A 16,825-nucleotide genomic window follows, 5' to 3' on the forward strand; every position below is an offset into this window, starting at 1 on the left:
TCAAGTTTGCAATAAATAGATGATTGAATAATTAAATATTACAAAGATTTTTATATGGATTTTTCTCCCTCATCAAAAAAAAAATATGTAATCAAGAATTTGTACACCAATTACCGGATTTTTGTAGGGAAAAGAACAACGACGAAAGAAAACATGACACTCATAGCCGCATCCATGACAGCCAAAAAAATTGATGACAACACGACATTTTGCATAAAAGAAATTGCAAAAATGAGACCTGTTGTAACACCGACAGCTATACCTAAAAATGTTACTGAAGCGGATTGTAAATTTTTATTCCATTGACTTATTATTAAACAAATTATTAAATTTAAGGATTTAACATTATTAAAACAATGATTAACAATGAATAATTTCGAATTAAAAGTGTTTAAAACTTAAAATATATTTTTTTAACAATTTTGAATTGAAAACGTTCAAAATCAAAAAATTTTAGATCCAGTCCAATTTTGAAAAAAAGGAAAATATTTCGAATGGAATGAAAAAAATTAAACTTGTATCATTTCTAAATAAAAGCGTTTTAAATTTAATAATTATACATTATCGAAATGGTTGCAAGAAACATAAACCATTTTCAATCAAAACCTCTCAAAATTGAAAAATATTATAATAAGATTCTTAAAATTCGATTAGAAATAAGTTGAGATAATATAATTTCTTATTCAATTTCAATTCGAGTGGAAGGATCTAGATAGTGAATGATTTCAAACTAAAATTTGAATCATATGATATTTTCAAAACGTTAAGAATGAAATATTTTAAAATTAAAATGTTTAAAATTTTATAACTGAAAATTCAAAGAAATCTTAATTTTGTTACTTCTAAGCAAAATCGTTTAAAATTAAAGAATTTAACATTTGAAACTTTTGAATTTAAATCATTTTTAATTCAAAGCGATTAAAACTTGATAATTTAAAATTTGAAAATGATTAGACAAATTCCCCTGAGTAAACAAATAAATTCACTATATCATTTTTATCGCTCAATATGAAAAAATTTTCAATTATAAACCTTTAAAATTTAATTACTTTACAAAAATGTCCAAAATAAGAAAGTAATTTAAATGCGAAACATTAAAAATAACTAACTTTCTAGTAAGTGATGTTGAAAATTAAACGAATGAGAACTTCATTCAAGACTAAAAAAAATGTAATAACTAAGAATTGTGATATCCGAACTTTTTAATGCTCAAACTCTTGAAAGTCGTAATTATATTATATTAAATACTTATTTTTTTGAAATCTGCAAAAAAAATCGGACAATTTTAAGATATTCCAAAGAAAATTAACAATTAAAAAAATAATACAAAACAAGATTGATTTATACCTATGATACCAATGTTCAAAATTGATCAATTTTCTCAAAATTGAAGAATGTCGACATTGAATGGTTTTATATTGAAATTTAAAAAATAGGACCATTTCAAAATAATGAAAAGAGAATTGTTTACATTACAATTTTGAGAATTAGATCATTTAGTACTCGAACGAATTGAAGTTGTATCATTTTTAAATGAGAGCGTTCAAAATTATATAATTGAAAACTTGACTTTAGATAATTATAAATTCAAAGCGAATAAAATTTGAAAATTAAAAGCTAAATTTAATGTTTCAATTCAAAACTTCTGAAATAATACAATTAGACATTTTTATTGCATAAAAAATTATGATTTAACATCAAAATTGATCAAACAAAATTTCCTAAGGTCAAAAATAAGTACACGGTAATTTTCACCGTTTAACATTTAAAAACTTTCTACTATAAAACTTTAAAATTGAATTTTTGTAAACTTTCAGAATAAAGTAGTTTTAACTGCGAAACATTAATAATGAATGAATTTCTACTATAGAACGTTGAACATTAAACGAATCCAAACATTATTCAAAAATAATAAAATGTTATTTTATATCAATTGAACTCATTTAAAAATTTAAAAATATTAAATTGTCGATTATATTCTTTAAAATTTAACCATTTCTATTTTACTTGTAAAATTAAAAATGATGAAATGTAAAAATTGCTCGAAAAATTGAAAATGTATCGAGCGACATGAAAATTCATAATTATAAAATTATAACCATTTCCATTTTAATAAATTATTCAAATATTAAGTTATCAATTTCATTTAGTTTAATTTTTCTCTATTTTTATTTTTATGAATAGAATTTTTAACTTTTTAACTTTGAATCGTGTAATTTTTAGCACTTAATTCAGAATTATTATTTATTCTCGATATCTTCCAATGTTGAAAAATGTGTTGTTGAAAAGCTTCAACTGCAAATCGGACAATTTTTAGGTATTACATTAAAAATTACAACATGAGCAAATAATATAAAAGAAGATCGCTGATACACATTTTAAAATTGCACAATTTCAAGCCATTCAATGCTAAATTGTTTTTTTTTTCTAAAAGAGATTTTAAAGTTTGTAATTTTTTGGGACAGTTCTAAATAAAAAGTAATTTAACTTTCGCAGCTTTGCTCTGAAATCTTCTCATTTTTAAGGTTTTAATTCGAGAAATGACTGTCCTTATTTAGCATGATTTTAAATTTATTCTATAGTCATTTAGTTGTAAATTGCTTAGTTACTAATCCACTAAATAGAAAATTGGGTAACTATCATTTGTTTCAATTAAATTTTATACGATTTTTTCAAATTTAAAAATAACAGGTAATTACGTCCTTTTAAAATTAAAACCAAACAATTTAGAAAAGTAAAATGTAAAATTATTAAATTTTAATAGGCTAAAATTAAAACCGAACAATTTAGAATATTTATTCTGAAATTATTGAATTTAAATCTGTCGTCTATTAACGAAGAAAGTGCTCTGAAATTTCAAGTAATTTAATTTTAAACTATTACAGTGTGAAATAATTAATTCGAAACTTCTGAAAATTCAAGAACTTCATGGCAGATATTTTCAAATTTCTTAATAAAAACAATTAGTTTTAAGGCCTTAAAAATGAGATTTCTGTAAGAAAAGGCAACTTTCACTACGTAAAATTCAATAATTTAAAGACTGTGAACCTTCAAAGTTTAATTCTTCTACAAATGTTGAAATATATACGATATCTAATTAAAAACTTTTAAAATAAATGAACTCAAATTTGAAGTGTCAAAAATGTAACGATTGCAAATTATTAAAAAAAATTAGGCATTCTTAAATTTGGATCTTGAAATTAAGTAGTTAAAAATAATTATCTCAGCAATCTCCAAAAAATCTTAGCGCTCTCGATGCGAATTCGGTTCAAACTGCCACACTCATAGTTTTAAGATTTCCAGATTTCTCATGTCAGTGGTAGCCCCTCGTAAAAAATGAACAACACGCGAAAAGCGGGCAGAAACATGGGAAAATTTAATGTAGACATAGTGAATGAATGAAAGAAATTCTTTTAAATTACCTGCAAAAAATCTGAATCCCAATTTATCAACTAAAAGTGGTAATAAAATATTGGGAATTAAAGCAATAATGCCTTGCCACAACAAACTTTGATAGACACTTAAATCAACTTCTCGTACACAAGAAGCATCCTGAAAAAAAATCCAAAATAGTAGATCATGCACAAAGGTAGCGAAGACTTTTTAAGGCCGAGCGCGATTTTGCAAAAACGCTCGGCCGTAAAAAGATCTCGCTGTCTCGGTAAACGCCATATAGACTGTGGAAAAAGTACGATTTCCTAGCTTTCTAATAAAATTATATCTCAGGTGCGCGTTGGTCGAAGTAACGAACGCGCACGCCTGCGCATTTCCCATAGAAAATAAAGTGGACTTTATCGTCCTTGGACATTAAAGTACCTCATTACCAACACTGATCTACTTCGTTCAAACTGATTTAATTTTTAGTGGCTGAAAAAAAAACGTACCATATTAATATTTTCTGAAGACTTTGTTGAAATACTGCAAATATTTACAGTTTTATTGGGATAATGAGCTTCAAAATAAGCTAAACGTTGAAATATTTCTGGAAACCAAATAAAAAACGAATAAAATGCAGACGCTACGCAGAAAAAACATACGCAAATAATAATCAATCGTTTCAAATAAGGTGCTTTTAAAGCATACTGTCCTTGCGATTTAAATTCTTTTAACAGAGAACCTAATTTTCTCTTCTTAAAAGGCTCATGACTCTCTGAATCTGATTTATTTCCCCATGAATTAGTGAGTACTAAAAGATCGGCATTTCCAGAATTGGCTAGTTTTATCTAGAAAACATAAAAAATTTCAATATCATATCAACAATTAGAAGAACATTTTTAATTAGGCAAACAAAAAAGAGTTTTGTACTATATATTCTTCAGGAGTTCCTCCAATATTTTCTGTATACATATCAGTAAGGACTTTCATCAATTTTTCAGTCTGACCAGTTTCACCTAAATATTTTGGTGTTTCCGGGCAAAAAATGAGCCAAATTCCTAAAATCTCTGCTGGCAAGGAGCAGATTAGTACAAACAGGTTCCACGATCGAAAGAAGAAATAATTATTTCTGTACTCAAACTCTAGAGGAATGATAACCCAGGCTAAAACTGAAATCATGCAATTATTTATTTAAATAATTCTAAACTAAAAATTTTTTGACAAACTTCACACTCTTCCACCAATTCTACTATTTTTCCTGTTTTTAAATGACTCTTTTTTCCCCTTTTTTAAGAACTTCCTTTCTTTGTCGCTTTTTCGCTCAAATGTGAAAATTTAAGAATAATTTTGTTTCAAATTCTTTCGATTTTTGTTGAAAATTATTTTGTAAACTAAAAATGTAATTATTCTATTTTTGGTTAAAATGATAAATTTTCAGTTGAAAATTGAACTATTTGGTTCAAAAGTTATCTTTTTAATTAGAAAATTCATCTTTTTTTGGGTAAATTAGTATCATTTTGATTGAAAATCAAACTATTTGGTTGAATAATAATGCACTTTGTTGAAACTTCGTCTTTTGTAGTGGAAAATTAATCTTCTTGTTTGAAAATTCATCTTTTTGGTTGAAAGTTAAACGATTTTTTTCCAAATTCAGCTCTTTTGGTTGAGAACGAATTATTTTGCTTAAAATTCAAATATTTTGTTGGTTGAATTTAACTGTTTTAATTTCGAATTCAAATATTTTTCTTGGGAATTCAACTCTTCATTTGAAAATTCGTTATTTTGTTTTTGGAAATTAATTTTCTTAACTGAGCATTTAATTATTCCATTTTTTGTTGGAAATCAATATTTTAAATTAAAAATTGAAATTTTCTATTAGTAAATTCATGCATTTTGTTGAAAGTTCGTAGTTTTCTGTTAAAATCAATGATCTTGGTAAAAAATTTATCTTTTTGGTTATTAATGCAAATGTTTGGTTGGTAATTAATCTGTTTTTAGGGTTTCGTAGCCCCAAGCAAAAACCCTTATACTTTCAATATGGTGTCCGTGCCTCTTACACTCGAACTCCAAAGATACGTGAAATTGGGGAACCGGGAACTTATAAGATACAAGCTGGAAAGGGGCTCTCACTCCTGCGACATTTAGATTACGGGGGTAATGTATGTACACGCACACAGCCTTACTACGCTCTCGCGCACGCTCAGTGGGGCTGGGATAGAGCAGAAAAAATTCCACTCGCTCCTTTGGAGTCGCGACGCTCGTATCTTTGGTGCGCTTATCTTTGGAGTTCGTGTGTACTTTTTTCCAAGAAAAAGGAAGTAGGGTAAGGAGGAAAAGCGAAAGTGAGGGAAATGAAGGGAAAGAAAGTAGGGGAATTAATGTGTAAGGAAGTGGAAGAAATCATGGTAAGGGAAGTAGGAGAAATGATGGGAGAAGCAGGGAAAGTGATAAAAATAAGGTAAAAGGAAGTAGAAAATATGAGAAGGGTAGGGAAAATTAGAGTAAAGGAGAGGAAATAAGGTGAGGTTAGTAGCGAAAGCGAGGTTATGAGAAATGTACAAGAAGTTAAGAGATCATAGAGGAACGTGGCGAAATGCGTAGAGGGGCAATGAGGGGAGTATGGCAAGCGAGTGGAAATTTGGGGTGGGAAGTGAGGATAAGGGAAGTTTGTACGAGGGAAGTGAGGAAAGGGTAAAGTAGATGAAGTTGAAAGTTGGGGGCGTGAAGAGAAGTGAACGTTGAGGTATGGGAAGGGTAATTAGGAGATAAAAATAAGGAGAGAGGAAGCAGAAGAAATTTGTGAGATGTGAGAAATAAGAGGAAATAAGATGAGATAAGTAGGGGAAGCGAGAGTTGGGGAAATAGGAGAAGTTAATTGATCTTAGGGGAAGGTGGTGAAGTGCGGGGAGGGGAAATGAGGGAGGAATGGCAAGCAAGTGGAAATTTGGGTTGGGAAGTGAGGAGAAAGGGAGTTTGTACGGTGGAAGTAAGGAGAGGGGGAACTGGATGAGTTGGAAAGTTGGGGAAGTGAAGGGAAGCGAATGCTGAAGTGTGGGGAGAGTAAGTAAGGGAGGATAGAGTAAATAGGGAAAGAGAGAGTATGTAGGGGGGTATAAGGTACATAGAAAAGTCTTAATCAGCTACTAAACAATTTTATGTAGGCACTCGGCGCCTACTTTGACTAAGTTTTTGATTTTAAATTCAAATCTTTTTGTATTAAAATATCACGTGTAACATATTCCGTTGAGAATACATATTTTTAGGTTGAAAATTCACGTGTTTTGTACAAAATTCGTCTTTTTGGTTTTCTTCTTGTAAAAAAATCAACTCTTTGGATGACAATTATTCTTATGTGTTTAAGGAAGTATTATAACTCTTTTGTTGAGAATTGGTCTTTTCTAGTTGAAACTCTTTTTTTTCTATTGGCATTTCTTTTTAATTAAGATTTTATGCGTTTTTTGTTGTTTGAATACTTATTTATTTTCAGTATAAAATTAATCTTTTATGTTAAAATTTCATCTTTGTAGGTTGAAAAATCCGCTATCTCGTAAAACATTGAATTTCGTTGTTGAAAATGTAATTGTATTGTTGAAAATCCATTTATTTTGTTTAGAAGTCCATCATGTTTGGTCACAAACTCAACTGTTTTGTGGAAAATACTTCTTATTGGATAGAAAATTTATATTTTTTATATGATGAGTCATCTGTATTGATTACAAATTCACTTTTATCAAGTCAAAATGAATTTTTCTGTAGAAAATTTAACTTTTCGGATTAAAAATTCAACTGCATTTTTAAGAATGCGTATTTTTATGGCAACTTTAAATATTTTTTTGAAAATGCAACTCCTTTTGGTTGCATTTTTTTAAAGTGGATATTCAATTATATTCAGTTTTTAAGTTTTTTTAAGGTCGAAAATTTAACAGCTCTGTTGAAACTTTCTCTTATTGGTTTGAAAATTTAACCACAAATGTTTGTAGAAAAATAACTCTATTTTTGTAAATTCATATTGCGATGTGGAAAACTCCACTGCAATGTTTATTGGTTGAAAGTTCAAATATTTGTTTGAAAATTTATCCTTTTGATTAAAGGTTTTTTTTCGTTGAAGATGTGTCTTTTTTGGTAAAAAACTAAACTTTTCGGCTTAAATTTCCTATTTTTCAGTTCAAATCGAGTTGAATGTTTGAAATTTTATATTTTCGATTCGAAAATTCAACTGTTTTGCAGAAAATTAGTCTTTTGGCGTTCCGTATTGAATTCAATATGGTACCTATAAATTAATTTTAATTGAAAGAATTTATTCCCCTAGTTTCGTGAAAAATCATCCTATTTCCCCTGTTTTAAGAGCATTTTTAACTGTGACGTCTGATTATATTTCTAGAAGTCTTAATACCCTTTTTAGAAGTTCTTATACTTACGAGGTAGAATAATTATTGCAATACCCATAACAAAGTTTACCCATGAAAGAACCCTTTTTTGGAATCTGATGGGTTGAAACTCTCCGACATATGTGAATAAAATGGATATTTCACCCATCATTCTAAATTAAATGAAAATTAAATTTGAAATATGTAATTACTTTTTGACATTTTTAAATCATAAACTAAGTTAAAAATACTTACGAACAACCACTCAAAAATTTGAAGAAGAGTAAAGCCCAGTAATTTGAAGCAAATGACATTAAAATTTCTGCATTTGCTTGCAGAAATAATGCAACCATTAAAGAAATCCTTCGTCCTTTAAGATCAGCCAAAAATCCCCACAGGACAGATCCGATACAGGAACCTATTTGTTAAAAAATAATAAATATTTCATCACAAACCCTATTCAAAACCCCTAGGTTAAATAGAAACAGCCATTTTTAAAATTCACCGAAATTTCCTTAATCTTCCCTGACCGTTAATATTCAAAGAACAGTATTTTAATCTTATAACATTTTTAACATAGAATCTCTAAAAAAAGAAATAAAATAATTTCATATTAAAATTTAAACATGTCCAGCTAATTTTTTACCAAAAAAGATTACTTTTCTACGATGAAATATCAATTTTCAATTTAGTGTTGAACAAAACATTGAATTTCTGATAAAAAGATAACTTTTCAATAGAATAGTTAAGTTTTCAAAAAAACATTGAATTTTCGACTAAATGTTTGAGTTTTTAACCAAGTTATTGAATTTCAACCAACAAAGAAGAATTTTCAACCAAACAGTTGTATTTTTTAGCTTGAAAATCAAATGTATTAGAAAACCTTTGACTTTCAAAAACGAAAAGATGAATTTTCAAAAACAATAAAATTATTAAATCAAGAAAGATGAATTTCCTACCAAATAGTCGAATTATCAACAAATATTTTTTAGTCAAGAAAGAAGAAAAGTTATAAAAAACTGTTGAACTTTGAATCAAAAAGACGAATTATCTGAAATACTCGTACATTTTTAAACCGAAAATATGAATTTTCAACAAAAGTTAATTTTCTGCCAAGCAGTTGTAATTTTGACGAAAAGAGAAGAAATTTCAAAATAAGAAGACTAGTTAACAGTTTTGAACTGAAAATCATTATTCTTCAACCAAAAATTGAACCATTAAATTTTCAGTTAACAAAATAATTTTAAAGAAACAAACAAGTTTTTAACAAAATAGTTAAACTTTCAATCAAAGGAAGGAACCGTGAACCAAAAAAATTAATTTTTAACAAAGTTGTTCAACTTTTGCCCAAAAATTTGGAATTTGCAATTAAAAAGGATCATATTTTAACCAAATTAGTTGTACATTTACCCATATAGATGAATTTTCAACCAACTCAAAATGAGAAATCTTAAACTGGAATAGTTGAATTTTCAGTTAAACAAGTATTTATTAACAACAAAAAATGTCAACCAAAGAAATGGGTTACCAAAACATAAAATGAGAAATCCACAAATGGGATAGTTACATTTTTAGTTAAAAAAGTTGTTATCAACCATGAAAACGAAGCGTGTAAGAAAGAGATAAATTTGCAACTAAACTAATGAATATGCGACCGAAAAGTGACTTTCTAGATCAGTGGTTCCACTTTCAACCAATTAGGTCAATTTTCAACTAAAAAATATTAATTTTCAATAAATAGTGTGAATAGTAAATATTTAAAAAAAATTAATTTGAAATCAAAAACTGTTAAACGCGACCAAAAGCATCAATTTTCAAGACAATTGTTGAAAACTCAATGAAAAAACTCAAAAATATTAATTTTCCACAAAAATATGATTTTCTAACAAAACAGTTGAATTTTCAACCTAACAAGATAAATCTTGAACAGAACAGTTGAATCTTAAACTAAAAACGATGATTTTCAACAAATTGTTGAATTTCTACCAAATAAACAAATTTTTAACTAAGAACATAATTGTAAGGTGAAAGCAACTGCAAATAAATATTAATTATTATTAAATATTAATATTTTCAAAATTCTCCAATTTTTACCTGGTTATTCGTTTATTTTCCCTGGCCATGAATATTCAATGGCCATAATCCTCACCTTGTATAATTTTTTACATAGAATCTGTTATGAACAAAATAAAACAGTTTCAAATCAAAATTTCAAATTTATAATCCTTAACAGTCATTTAAAGTGCTTTTTATCGAAATTCTCTGACTTTTGCAAGATTTCATTCAAATTTCCTGACTTTCACTGACCGAAATCAAATTCTCGGAATTAATCTGATTTCCTGGTTTTCCCTGACCTACAGTCACTATCAAAAAGTATTTATTAGTTTATATATTTCAGAATAAAATGTTATACGCCACGGCAGCAAAGTAGTATTTTTACGTCCGAGCGTGAGTTTTTTCAAACACGCGAGACCATAAAAACACATCGTTGCCTCGATACACACGATATATTCTGTATTAAGAGTATGGCTTCCGAGTTTTCTGATAATATTTCGTTTTAAGTTTGAGGTTAGTTTAAAGGGACAAGTATCGCGTAGAACTGCAGTGCGCGTGGGTCGAAGTAACGAACGAGCATGCGCGCGCGCCTAATTCGTTTTTTCCGCGGACGATAAAGTAAATTTTACCAGACTAGGCTGGTTAAGTATCCCATCACCAAAAAATAATCACTTTTCTCACGCCCAATAAACGAGGAAACCATACTTGTGTTATGTAAAATATTTTTTATAATTCTTAATATACACGATGTGTTTCAAATGACTTTAAATAAAATGGGCTCCGAAACGGAATTTTATCGCTGATTTTAATAATGTGGACCTGCCTGAGTAGATTAAAAAATTTTATTTCGTTTTTTTTCAAAATTATTATTTTGAGTAATTTTATTCTTTTTAAGACAAAATTAGACCAAAGTTACTCGCTAGAATGATATTATAGCCTCTTACAAGTCTCCAATTCGAGTTCTACAACCAATTTAATGTTAAAAAGTTTGAATTGCTTTGCGTTACATTAAAAGTACTTTGTATATTTAAATTGTGTTACTTATAAACATATCGTTATGTTACTTGGCAGGGGATTCTTCATAACAATATTGCCAAAAAAAATTTAGTTCACTTCACGATGTCCAATGTAAAGGATCGTCCGGAAAATCATGATGAAAATCGCAGTGAGATCTGTTTATTTTGTTGTAAAAAAAGGTCGTAACAGTGCTTTTAAAATTCTAGAGATTACTCCAAATGGTCAAATTGAGTCTTTAGTCAACATTATTTTTAAATGTAAAGCTGAATACAAAAGCTTACCGAATGGACTTTCTCTGTGAATCTTCTACTCCGCGATCAATTAAAAACGTTACAGAGAATCCTTCACAATGGCTTAGTGCTACAGGAAAAGAAAAATAATTGGCCAAAAATGTTATGTGCTGCATTTCGCCACCAGTATTTATTGCCGATGAAAACAAAATTATTCCGGATATATATTACCGCCGCCACAACTTCATTTATTTTTGGAAATAGTGAATAGTATCTTTACTCATATGGCTTAAAATGTCAAAGAAACAGCTGTAGCTTGGGCGAAGATCTATAATGTTGAACTTCAAGTTATTTACGGGGGAGAAGTAAGTTTCAATGAAAATTATTATTATTATTATTATTATTATTATTATTATTATTATTATTATTACACCAATAAGCCATTTCCCTTTCGGGGTAGGCGTGACTCACTCGGTAGGGGAAAGGAGTAGTGTGTGAAAGGGGTAGGGAATTTTTAGATTGATCCAGAATTCTGGTGTTATTTAAGTAAATAACACGTTCGTTCCGCAACACTGCTCCGACCCAGGTTGCTGATCAATCTCTCTAGCAATCACCCTAAACGAAGAACCTCACGAAGTCGTTATTTGAGGTTCCCCACTTGGGTCCATTAGTGGCCAAGGTCTTTTGTTTCAGGCGTCATTCACTCTACTGACACTCTTTTTAATAACTATTTGCAGCCATACTTTCCTGTCCTGACATACTTCTCTAGCTTCGTTTATGTCCATGCATTTTTTTATGCAGGCTCTCGTGTTTCTGTGACTTATGTCTCTTCTAACTAGGGTCTCATTCACACATTCTAACCATTCTTTCCGCGGTCTACCTCTTGGCACGCTGCCATTTACTTTACCTTGATACACTTGTTTCGTTAGTTGTTCATTTGGCACTCTCTCAACATGTCCGAACCATCTTAACCGATTTCTTTCCCATGTGTCTACTAGCGTCTCTTCTGCACCACATTCTTTTAGAACTATCTCGTTACTTACTTTCTCCATCAGGGTTTTCACGCATATTATGCGCATGAATATCATGTCAATTGCGTTAATTTTACTCTTATATTTTTCTTGATAAATCCATGTCTCGCTACTGTATAGTACAGTCGGTACAAATATAGAATTATGTATTGCCATTTTAGCTTTATTTGATATATTTTTACTTCTGATAAGGGGACCTGCTCTATCAATAACCTTCTTACCTTCGTTTATGCGTCTATCTAATTTCTCATCTATCTTCCCATCCCTAGTAAATAAGCTACCAAGGTATACAAACTTATCTACTTGTTCAATTCTCTCATCATTTAATAAAATATTTCATAGTGTTTTCTCACTCTTTCCTTCGAACACCATAGTTTTTGTTTTACTTGCATTAATTTTGAGGCCCATTCTCTCCATGCTTGCATCTAGTTTATTCAACATTCATTGTAAGTCTTCGATAAACTCTGCCATAACAACCTTATCATCTGTGAACGCTAACCCACGTACCCTTACTGTTTCGAGTTCCCCACCCTCTTCATCGAAGAGAGCCATTCTTAAACACTTGTCCATAAATAATATAAATAACCATGCAGACATAACGCATCCTTGTCTAACTCCTTGAATAATATCCTAACAGTCACTTAATTTCCTATTTACTCTTACACTCGCTTTGCTACCTGTATATATTGTTTTTATAGCTTGTAGGAGCCATCCATTGACTTCCTACTCTTTTAGGACTTCCCAAAGTTTACTTCTATCTACCTTGTCAAAAGCTTTTTCTAGGTCAAAAAATAAAAGAAAACTTTTTTTCCTACTCTCAAACTTTTTTCTTTCATTTGCCTTCAGATAAATATTTGATCCGTACATGACCTTCCTGGCATAAACCCACTTTGGACTTCCTCAATCTTTGCTTCTGTTATTTTCATTACCCTTCGAATAAGTATTTTTAAATATATTTTACTTACGGTGCTAAATAAGCTAATCCCTCTGTAATTATTGCAGTCGCTTTTATCTCCCTTTCTCTTGTATATTGGTACGATAATCGCTTTTTTACAATCGTCTGGCACGTCTCTCATCTCGAAACATAAATTTATCCATTCGCACAGTCTATGTGGTATGCACGCGCCACCGTGTTTAAGCATTTCAGTGTTAATACCGTCCCCCCGGCAACATTACCGTTTTTCAAGTTCTTAATTATTTCCCTAACCTCGGTGACACAGACTTTCTCAATTGAGTTTTCCATCGCATCGTGTTCAACATCGCAGTTGTGGTGTCGCATAGCTTCAACTCCGAATCGTCTCCTAAAATAGTCTCTGAAAGCCTCTAGTATTCCGTCTGCATCATTTAAAAATGATTGTGAAAAATTATTAGATAAATTAGATGGATTGCGAAATGTTTCCTCTATAGGCTTTTTGACAATTGTGTAAGTTTTTCATGACTTTAAAAAGTCGTAAATACCAGCTTCAGTAATACTTTACATTCTGAATTTTAAAAGAACATTGATGATTTCAAACGCAGCTATTTGGACTTGGATATTTCGTTTACGCCTAAGGTGCACTGTGTTTTTACACATGTTAAAGAATTTTGCGAAAACCATAAAGTATGATTAGGTATATTAAGTGAACAAGCGTTTCAATCTGTACATTTTGAATTTTAATCTATATGGTAAAAATATCAACTTCGTGCAACACATTGCGACTACGATAAGCATCTGTTACGAACAGTTTGTGAGTTTAACGGTCTTCATGTGTAATCAGTTTTTTATTTAAAAAATTATTTTATTTATATAAGGATTAATTATTCAGTGGTTTTTATGTAAACTGTAAATGAATATTACTAACAACGTATCATTTTGAACTTTGTATTTTTTGTACAAACTCTTTAAAAAATTGGTATATTATTCCTTTTTTTTTTCATTCGAATTTTTTATTCTCCATACATATTTTAGTACAGTGTCATTGGTGAAGCTATTTAAAACTGTCTTATCCTAATGAGTTAAAGAAAAACCGAAAATTCAAACAGAAAACACAAATTTTCGATTATGGCTTTCGATTATAGGTTTGGCATCGACTCAAAGCAACTATAATATATTCTAGCAAGTGATTTCAGCCTAATGAAAATTCATGATCTACTAAAGTAAACTCTATTGAGGCCTGCCATAAGGGTCCAAAATAAAAAAAAGGCCAGATCGATCATTTTAACTCTTGTTGGGAATTACTCAGGGAAGTCTACATTCTTAAAATCAGCAATTAAATCCCGTTTCGGAGCCCATTTTATTTAAAGTCATTTCAAGCACACCGTGTATGTTTTTAACTAACCAAATACAGGCGCAATGATTATGCGACCCTTATCAACAGTTGTCATTTCAAAATCACATGCGGCTGCTGGTAATATGTATCCTGTGCTCACATTGCTAAGTGCACAATTGAGAAAAATTAATGCCCCCAGAGTTGTTATTTTTAGATTAAATTTGCCAAATCCTAAAAAAGCAAAAAACTTTATTGTTGAACATAATATTTTTAAACGCAAAATAGTGTTAAAGTGTACAATGGGGTAGTCCAGAAATTCAATAAAATTCCAAATAAAAATCCCCCCCCCCCCCTGAAAAAATACAAATGAAAAATTATGTTTTGAATTTCACACCCACAAGTCTGTTTTAAAGAGTCCCAAAAAATTCGCATAAGTGAAGAATCGGGGTTTGCGTGTTTTTATTGATAATAGTTTTTTTGCGGTACAATGAATAAACATCGGGGAAAATCATTTCGGGGAAAATCATATTTTTTAAAATTGAGTTGGGTTTGCTTTGGACCCAAGTGTGGTCAGTACGTTAGAAAGTGTTTTTTGGAGTCAATTTTTATTTTAGAGTATATTGACTTTAGATTAAATAATAAAGTTTAAAAAGTATATTTGTCAATATAAAAAAATTTTTAAAAGACATATAGCGTTTTAAAACGATGGTTTTTGATGGAGTGACGAGATACGATTTCAAGCTATGCTGTTTGTCAAGGGCACAGCGTCTTCATTCGTAATTATTGCAGTAACATACAATAAAAGGAAGATCACTTTATTTTGTCTTAATTTCATGCCTACCACGTGTAATTTCAAGAATTCACCAATATTTTGTAAAATTATTATTTTTAACAAGTAATACAACAGAGCATTTTGACAAAAACGCATGATTTATTTTTTCCCTTTTTACCGGCATTCATTCCTCAAAATAAATATACCTTTTGAATAATCCACTGAACTACTATATTGTTTTTTAAAGTGGTACATCTGGAGAACGTAACTCAGTTTTCAGCCCTTAAGATCGAAAATTAAAAAAGTTATGCATTTTTAAATGAAAATAGTATTTTTTTCTACATTTCGGACTTCAACATTTACTAAAGTATATTCAAATGTAATTTTTGGCAATACGACCTACATGATCTTTTAAAGTTACTTCTTGAGAAGTTTTGAAAAAAATTTCAAGTAAAAATATTCAATAGTTTTTTTTTAATAGTGATTTTGGTCGCCTGAGTTCTTTGGACCGAAGTGGGGTGAGCGTGTTACTCCACGCAAGTGTGGTCACTAAGGATTAAACAATCTTTTTCTTTTTTTTAAATTTATTTTTCTAAAAGAAAAGCAAATATTTTAAATATTCTTCCAAATTTTCAATATGGATCATATTTAATGTAATTTTTTCTTGAAGTAGTTATTAATAAGAGTCTTTTTGCTTACTACAGTAAGCTAAAAACAGTAATAATAATTATCTCACTATAATTGAAAAGTGAACACAACTGGACAAAAGTGTACAAAAGAAATGTTGAGTTTCTACTTGATATATCTAGTATTGATGATTCTAAATAAAATGTACAAAAACAAATTTTTTTCTTATGGGAAATACGCGTTAAGCCTTATGGGGATTGCGGAATCTCTAAAAATATTCTTTTAACTAAACATACGCATTTTTATTTGAACAAGTCTGGAAGGAATGAGCATTAAAATTCGAGAGAAAAAATTTGATCATTCTAGTGTACAACCTGATATTTTAATTAAATAAGATGATAATTACATTGGAGGTAATTAATTTTTTTATATTTACCTGTTTTTTCAATGGCATCTTGAATAACATTTTCCGGTGTTTGCATTTCTACAGTAAAAATACAACATATTTAAAGCGTCTAATCAAAATTGCTTTGAACTTTTCAAACTTGTGATTATTTGGGACCTCTTTTTTTATTAAAAAAGAGTGTTCAAATCTCCCATAAGTTTCGATTTATTTACAAAACATTTTATTATTATTTTTACTTACTGTATCTATCAATTTGTTTTACTAACTGTGTGAAAATATTAAAATAAACGACGAGCTAAAGCAGAAGAACGTCCATTTATATAACGAAACCGATTCTGAATTGTGAGATTAATCCATGTTTTTCACATTGTCAACCACAGCACTAATTTCAGAAGTGATTTTCTTATCTTATATGACTCTGTATCTGATGACACGTTCAATATTTGACTCATAATTTGCTTTTAATTTTTTTAAATTTCCGTACTTTCAGATAAGAAAATTTTTTAAACAGCTTTGAAATACCGCAATATTCTGAAGAAGGAAACTGTAAGTATCTGAATCATTTAATCAAACTTTAAAATGGGTATAAGATTTTGATATAATTATTAAAATTTATATATATATATATATATATATATAATTTAAAGGCATCTTGAAGGATTAAAAAGATTTCATTGCATTTCTAAAGATTCCAAG

At 29.5% G+C, this 16,825-nt stretch overlaps 1 protein-coding gene across 7 annotated transcripts in view; it reads right to left on the reverse strand.

Annotated features, from left to right (window-relative positions):
• LOC117171551 (synaptic vesicle glycoprotein 2B-like) overlaps nucleotides 1-16,493 on the reverse strand; it is a 17,151-nt gene extending 658 nt beyond the window's left edge. For 2 of the 7 annotated variants that reach the window (XM_033358971.1, XM_033358970.1), the window contains exons 1-9: nucleotides 16,370-16,493; nucleotides 16,160-16,207; nucleotides 14,394-14,555; nucleotides 7,998-8,160; nucleotides 7,794-7,915; nucleotides 4,306-4,544; nucleotides 3,885-4,223; nucleotides 3,423-3,552; nucleotides 115-274 (exon numbers count right to left, since the gene is read on the reverse strand). In XM_033358971.1, coding sequence (XP_033214862.1) covers nucleotides 115-274; nucleotides 3,423-3,552; nucleotides 3,885-4,223; nucleotides 4,306-4,544; nucleotides 7,794-7,915; nucleotides 7,998-8,160; nucleotides 14,394-14,555; nucleotides 16,160-16,205 — 1,361 coding nt within the window. In that variant the 5' untranslated portion in view covers nucleotides 16,206-16,207; nucleotides 16,370-16,493. Of the gene's footprint in view, nucleotides 1-114; nucleotides 275-3,422; nucleotides 3,553-3,884; nucleotides 4,224-4,305; nucleotides 4,545-7,793; nucleotides 7,916-7,997; nucleotides 8,161-9,836; nucleotides 9,916-14,393; nucleotides 14,556-16,159; nucleotides 16,208-16,369 lie in introns of all 7 variants that reach the window. The other 5 variants (XM_033358974.1, XM_033358972.1, XR_004466902.1 and 2 more) reach the window with 5 other exon arrangements.
• Nucleotides 16,494-16,825: the final 332 nt, after the last annotated feature.

The sequence above is a fragment of the Belonocnema kinseyi genome, chromosome 4 (assembly GCF_010883055.1).
Source record: "Belonocnema kinseyi isolate 2016_QV_RU_SX_M_011 chromosome 4, B_treatae_v1, whole genome shotgun sequence".
Taxonomy (NCBI): domain Eukaryota; kingdom Metazoa; phylum Arthropoda; class Insecta; order Hymenoptera; family Cynipidae; genus Belonocnema; species Belonocnema kinseyi.